The following is a 7,827-nucleotide window of genomic DNA, read 5'->3' as shown; positions in this document are numbered from 1 at the left end:
AGGACTGGAGTGGGTTGTTTATATCAGATATGACAGTGCTAACATCTACTACTCTCAGTCAGTTCAAGGCAGGTTCACCATCTCCAGAGACAACACCTTACAGCAGGTGTATCTGCAGATGAACAGTCTGAAGACTGAAGATTCTGCTGTTTATTATTGTGCTCGACACCCACAGTGACTGAAGTCAGTGAAGCAGCTGCACAAAAACCTCCACAGATGTCAGATAGCAGAGTGACATCTGAGACACTGGAGCTTTTTGCTGAACTCAATAATACTGTAGATTATATAACAATAATACATCATCTTTACATCGTGTTTTTCAAGACAGTCAAAGATGCTTTACAATTTTACAAACATAAGAACAGAAAAAACATATAAAATAATGTAATGTAGTGTAGAAAGGATCAGATATTAGAGTAGATTCATGAGTTGTATGCAGTGTTGAAAAGATGTTTCTTTAAGGATTTCTTGAATATGGAGAGTGAGGAGGATTCTCTGATGCTATGGGGACTGATTTCCAAAGAGGGGAGCAGTGATGGACCCCAGGTCTGGTATTTGGTCCAGATGGGGGTAGATAGGAGGCTAGAATCAGCAGAGTGGAGGATGGGAGTGTCACCAGTGGAGGAGTTCAGTCATGTAGGGGGGGCATGAGGTTGTGGAGAACTTCGTAGGTGATGATGAGGAAGTGGATTCGCTGGAGGACAGGGAGCTAGTGAGGTTCTGAAGGATGGAGGTAATGTGATCACAGGAGTGGGAGTGGGTGAGCAGGTGGGCAGCAGAGTTCTGGGTGTAGTGACGTTTCTTGAATGTTTTGGATGTTGTACCAAAGAGAAGACTGTTGCAGGAGTCAAGCCTGGATGTGATGAATGTGTGGATGAGAGTTTCTGTAGCTGAAAAAGGGATGGATGGATGGAGGTAGGTGATGTTTTTAATGTGGAAGAAGGCTGTTTTACATATTTTATATATGCTTTTTTGCTGAAAGCTACTCATGAGAAAGAGGTTGTTGCAGTTGAACAAATCTTATTCATTAATGTGTCAGATGTCGGGATATTTAATATCACTGAAATGCAGATGGTTGCTGTATAAATATAGATCGTTTCCAGTCCACTCAATGCTAATATCCTCCATCTCTTGTCATTGACTGCACTGAAAGCAAGGACAGAACAGTGGATTCACACTTTAAATCACCCTCTTCTCTTCTCTTCTCTTCTCTTCTCTTCTCTTCTCTTCTCTTCTCTTCTCGTTCCTCTTCTCTCTCTTGCTCTTCTCTTCTCTTCTCTTCTCTTCTCTTCTCTTCTCTTCTTCTCTTCAGGTGTTTGCAGTCAGACTCTATAGAAAAATCCTACAGCACTTATTGCTACTGAAGGTCCTGAGGAAGAATTATATTTAGTTTATCTTTAGCTGGAGATGTTTTTAAATGAATTCAGAAAAAGCAGTAATAATCACTAAAACATGAAATATAAAGCATGTAAATATAAATTATTACATGCATTCAAATGAAACACAGCAATGAAGTTTATCAGTCTTGTTTTGGATGTGTATCATGAGTCACTACAATAATAACAGCAGAAAATCAACCACAGACAAAAGTTTTCTTTAACAGCAACATTCAGTTTTTCTACATTAACCTGAATGAAATAATCATCTAGATGGTCCATTAGAGGCTGTGAAAAATGTTCTAATGTGGTCACTCCAGAAGACACACTGTTTACATCTGATTTGAATTTAATTTATTCAACAATATGCAAATAAAGCTCACATAAAAGGAAGTGTGTGTTTCTGTGTCAGTGAGAGGAAACCAGAGCTCACATCAGTTGAGCTCCAACATCAACATGTTCTCTGCAGCTCTGATTCTGCTGCTGGCTGCTGGATCCTGTGAGGAGCTTTCACTGGATTCACACTCATCAACACATTACAAACACTCAGTAATATGATGAATGCTGGAGATAATGTTGGTTTGTGTCTCCACAGGTGTGAACAGTATTGATCTCATCCAGCCAGACTCAATGCTTGTGCAGCCTGGACAGACTCTGACCATCACCTGTCTACTGTCTGGTTATTCTGTGACTGATAGCAGCTATGGAACAGGTTGGATCAGACAGCGTGAAGGAAAACCAATGGACTGGATTTTCTATCAGTGGGGAGGAAGTGGTGGCAGCTTTTACCAAAATAATGCTCTGAAGAACAAGTTCAGTTACAGCAGAGACATGTCTGCAGGAACAGTGACAATAACAGGACAGAACCTGCATTCTGAGGACACAGCAGTTTATTACTGTGTACGTCGCCCCACAGTGACACAAACCACCAACAGACCTGCACAAAAACTCAACAACCAGCAACCACACACACTTTTTATCTGTAGACAGTTACTTCCTGACAGAGATGCTACATATCAATATAAAACAGCTATAAAAGCTTCATCTTTTCCCTTCACATCAATAAATTGTGTGTTTTGATGCTAGTAATGAAGAATTTTAATTATGATTTGAAGAAGACTTGCTTCCTACTCATCCACCGACTCAAACAAACTACAAATTATCACGTTAATATATTCTGCAGTTTAATATATGGTCAGAAACATGTTGTCAAATATATTAATTATCACATTTACACTGTTTTTATTACACTGTATATTTACACTGTATTTCTTCACAAATGCACATTTTACATTTATGCTTATACTGTTTCTACTTATGGTTATATGTTTAGGACATATTTTCTATTTATCTTGTGTTTTTAGGACATATTTTTCAACTTATCTTTATATTGTTAGGGCATATATTTCTACTTATCTTTGTATTTTTAGGACATAACAACAAAAAAGTTACAGTGTAACAATAAAATCAACAAATATTTAACAGAATAAAAAATGAAATTTTAAATACTGGAAATATATGCTACTCTTATGTCATGGAGGAAACAGATGTTTTTTAGCTGCTAAGTTGTTGAAATGATGCTGAATCTCATGTTGTGCTGTTTATAGACCTGCCCTCTGATTTGACTGATGCAGGAGGAGCCTCATGGAAGCATTTTCATGTGGATTCAGTGTATTTAAAGGAAATTTCCAGACTTGAAGACATATTAGTCACATTGTGAACATGGCTGACAGACAGCTCACACTGTTGGTGGTTGCTGTGTTTGTTTGGAGTGGTGCTGAAGGTTGGAGCATAACAGAGTCTGAACCAGCAGTGAAAAGACCTGGAGAGTCCCACAGACTCACCTGTACAACATCTGGAATATCATTTAGTAGCTCCTGGATGAACTGGATCAGACAGGCTCCTGGTAAAGGACTGGAGTGGATCACTTTTGTGCACACAGGCAGTTCTCATTTCTATTACTCCCAGTCAGTCCAGGGTAGATTCACCATCTCCAGAGATGATTCCAGCAGTAAAGTCTATCTACAGATGAACAGCCTGAAGACTGAGGACACAGCAGTGTATTACTGTGCCAGAGAGACACAGTGAGAGACAGAAATAGAGTCGTACAAAAACTACTTCCTCTTTTAATCACCAGGATGGAGACGGCAGAGTAAGGTTTAGTGACAACAGCATGAGAGAAACAAGTCGCCTTTTATAGTGTCTGTATATGATAGATTGAGAGAATTTCCAGAAGATTTGAATCTTTAAAGAAAGTATAATAATATAATAAAGTTTAAACACACGTGGACAGAATATTGACATGTTGATGCAGTAAAAAAGGCAGTAAATTAATTTCTATCTGCATTTGAAGAAAAGCTCAGTGAATTTATTGATGTGTAGGGTTTTTTCATTTTTTTCTGGTGTTTTCTTCAGCATGACAAAAGAATATAACCAGTGAAAAATGCTTTGTCAGAAAAATAAAATATTCCAAATAGGTATAATGCTAATATAATTCCATTAATGATTTGATTTTTATTTCTGACAAGCACATACTAAGTTAAAATGTATTGAATATTCTAAAAAATATATATGAAAGCAGGAACTTCCATAGTTTTTGTCTCAGCAGAACAACAGTTTGTGCACTTTGTCATGTATTTGCATTTCTAAGCATCTGTTTTCATTTTATTTATTATTTTTCATTCTACAAGGTTTCACTCTATTGACATGATCCTGCAGCTGCTTTACCTCAGAGTTTCTAAATGAAACCATTTAAAGTATTTCATAAACCTGCAAACTGTAACCAGCTGCAACAAACTAAAATTTTTAGACCATTTAAATCATCCTGACCGCTAACCTCAATGTGCAGCAATAGGTTTAGTACAGAAAATATGAAATAACTACATGAATACATAAATGCTGCTGTTAAAAAACAAAAAATAAAAAGATTTCACTCATACTTTTGAATCTGTTGAACAGCATATATGTCAAAAGTGTGGTTTCAAAATGTGATATTTTGGTAAAACAGTTTACAGCAACACCAGAAATTTATTGTTTGCAAAAATCAGTTGTTTCACTGATTGCAGTTTCAAAATATTACAGCTGAGTGAAATCTAAATATCAGATAAAGCAAACGTGTTCAAGACATGTTTTCAGATTCACAGTGAAGTCTTTGGACTGGATCCAGTTAAATCAACACTGATGCTTCATATGTTGGATTCTATGCAAACTCAGTGGCCTCCTTTGTTACTCAGCTATAAAAACTTCTCATCAGACTGCAGAGTGGAGTTCACAGCAGCACAGGTTCACCATAAACCATGTTTCTGTTTGCTCTGTTTCTGCTCTTTGCAGCTGGACGTGAGTCTCTTCGAACATCTGTACATTTGTCATCATCAGCAGTTCTTCTTTTACAATATAAACTGATCATTTGTCACGATGCATTTTCTTTTTTCAACAGGTGTGAAGTGTGAACAGTTGACTCAGCCAGAATCTGTGACTGTGCAGCCAGGTCAACGTCTCTCCATCACCTGTCAGGTCTCTTATTCTGTTAGTAGCTACTGGACAGCTTGGATCAGACAACCTGCAGGAAAAGGACTGGAATGGATTGGAATGATAGCTGGATCTACAACACACTACAAAGATTCACTCAAAAGCAAATTCAGCCTTTCCACAGACTCTTCCAGCAAAACAGTGACTCTGAATGGACAGAATATGCAGCCTGAAGACTCTGCTGTGTATTACTGTGCCAGAGACACACAGTGACACAAATGATCAGTAGACCTGAACAAAAACCCCTCAGAGCCTGAACACTGTAACATGAAGCCACCAGAGGAGGAGCCCTCAGACCAGGAATGGATTCAAACTCTTCATTCAAAGTTTAAAATGTGTCTTCTTTGTTTGACTCACAGTATTTATGCAAAAGTACTGAGCTGGACTGAGATTAAAATGATGAAAACAAAGCATTAATAAGCCCCTCATGTCAGCAAAGTCCATATTTTAGCATCCTGGTAGCTGAGCTTTGATTTTCTCAAAACTGGTTGTTCTGAGATTCAAACATTCAAAGTTAGGTTTAAAATTTTACATCTCAAAGCCAAAAATTAGGCACAAGTTCAAAATTTAGTAAAGCTCATTAAATTGAATTGGCTAACATAATATAATAATATAATAATAATGATAATAATGATAAAATAATAATAATAATAATAATAATAATAAATAATAAGAAGAAGAAGAAGAAGAAGAAGAAGAAGAAGAAGAAGAAGAAGAAGAAGAAGAAGAAGAAGAAGAAGAAGAAGAAGAATCCCACAAATTGTGTCATTACAACATCCATGGAAAGAAAATAAAATAAAAAGAAAATAATGTCCTCAACTGTTGTTTCTGTTCTCTGGCATCTTCAAAACTGATCATTGTGAGGAAAATAACAGGAAAATATTATGAACTGATTTGTCCAGAAGTTATGTTTAAATACTAAAACCTTTGAAAGCCTTAAAGAATCCAGTCCTTCAACCAGGTGAAACCAACTCAAGCAGTCATTTAGGTTTTCATGCTGTCAGTTTTCAGATTATTAATGAAATATACTCAGTACATTTGTTGTTTTTGTTATTTTTCTGCTTTATTTTAGTTTTTAAGACTTCATTAATTAAATACATTTTGTCTTCATGACATAAATCAACGAAAGGCTACAGTGTAACTCAATTAAATCAATAAATATTTAGCAAAATCTGCTGGATGAGACATCAAAAATGATAAATGAAATAATAAAACTTTAAGCTACTCTCATGTCATGGAGGAAACAGATGTTTTTTAGCTGCTGAGTTGTTGAAATGATGTTGAATCTCATGTTGTGCTGTTTATAGACCTGCCCTCTGATTTGACTGATGCAGGAGGAGCCTCATGGAAGCATTTTCATGTGGATTCAGTGTATTTAAAGGAAATTTCCAGACTTGAAGACATATTAGTCACATTGTGAACATGGCTGACAGACAGCTCACACTGTTGGTGGTTGCTGTGTTTGTTTGGAGTGGTGCTGAAGGTTGGAGCATAACAGAGTCTGAACCAGCAGTGAAAAGACCTGGAGAGTCCCACAGACTCACCTGTACAACATCTGGAATATCATTTAGTAGCTACTGGATGAACTGGATCAGACAGACTCCTGGTAAAGGACTGGAATGTATCGCTAATATCAGATATAACAGTGATACCATCTATTACTCTCAGTCAGTTCAAGGCAGGTTCACCATCTCCAGAGACAACAGCAAAGAGCAGCTGTATCTGCAGATGAACAGCCTGAAGACTGAAGATTCTGCTGTTTATTATTGTGCTCGAGGGTCACGGTGATTGAAGTTTGTTGAACAGCTGTACAAAAACCTACAGTCCTCATCAGACATGAAAAACATCCTCAGTTTAGATAATTCTCTCATATATAAACGTCTTTTTTTTCAAAAAATAATCAGTAACATTTCAATTGTTTTTTAAAGGCATATCTAAGAAATAACTGTTTCTAAACATAAATTTTAATCACAAATTCAATTTCTTGTCACTGAAGCTGCTTGTCAAATTGTTGCCTCTTAACTTGAACAAACATTTAGTAAAAATGCAGTCTCCAGTATATGCTGTCTGAATTTATTGGGTTCTTTTTGTATCTACCTGTCCAGCAGTGTCTGAAAAGCAATACTGTTGAATGAATTATCATGATGCAATAAAATAATACTGAAACTAACATTTCAAACACTCCCTACATTTTTTTTCTTGGCCTGTTGTGACTGTCTCCTAAATGCTAAATGTCTCACAGGCAGATAGTAAAAAGTGTCTGAACCCTTGTAGCATGAAGCCACTACAGGAGGAGCCCTCAGACCAGGAATGATTTTAACAACACACTGCTATTATTTTTTTTTCATTTAATTTAATTCATATTACAACACCTTTCCAGCTTCTCTTTCTTTGAAGTGGTAAAGCCAGAACATTTATTCTAATATTGGTTTCATTTAAAATCAACATTTCGTGTTTGCTCATTAACCATCAGTCATATACAATCAGAACTTCTTGTGTGCAGCCTCAGATTCCATGAACATGTGAACAAATTGTGTATTAAAAGGTTTTTCATCATTCTGAAGAGTGAAGCTGAAGCATTCTAATCAAGCTGTCAGGGTTTTTAATTCTGTGCATTAAGAGGCCCAGCAAACATTCTGACTCTGAAGTGTAGTTGAAATGATTTTGAATATCAGCTCACAAAGTTGTTGCTGTCTTAACTGGTTGAGAGGGAAACCTGCAAGTTATCTCAACCTGTTTGAAGGAGTTGTGCTGTAGACCTGCTATCGATGTTGTTTGAATGTTAACTCTTTATACATCACATTATAATCATTATAATCAGAACAAATATCTGTCACAAATAACCACAATGTGGAGCAGAAAATGTAACTTCCACAGACAATTAAATTTCCAGACAAACACAAATCACAAGTTCATCTGGTCT

General features: G+C 36.6%; 1 gene segment (V, D, J or C); it reads left to right on the top strand.

Annotated features, from left to right (window-relative positions):
* The first annotated feature begins 4,638 nt into the window (after window positions 1-4,638).
* On the top strand, window positions 4,639-6,692 carry LOC129347395 (Ig heavy chain V region 5A-like). The segment is given in 3 exon segments: window positions 4,639-4,712; window positions 4,813-5,007; window positions 6,583-6,692. Coding segments are annotated over 3 exon segments (345 nt in total).
* Window positions 6,693-7,827: the final 1,135 nt, after the last annotated feature.

The sequence above is a fragment of the Amphiprion ocellaris genome, chromosome 18 (genome assembly GCF_022539595.1).
Source record: "Amphiprion ocellaris isolate individual 3 ecotype Okinawa chromosome 18, ASM2253959v1, whole genome shotgun sequence".
Classification (NCBI taxonomy): Eukaryota; Metazoa; Chordata; class Actinopteri; family Pomacentridae; genus Amphiprion; species Amphiprion ocellaris.
Note: the sequence above shows the minus strand (reverse complement) of the source record. Positions and strands in the feature narration are given on the sequence as shown.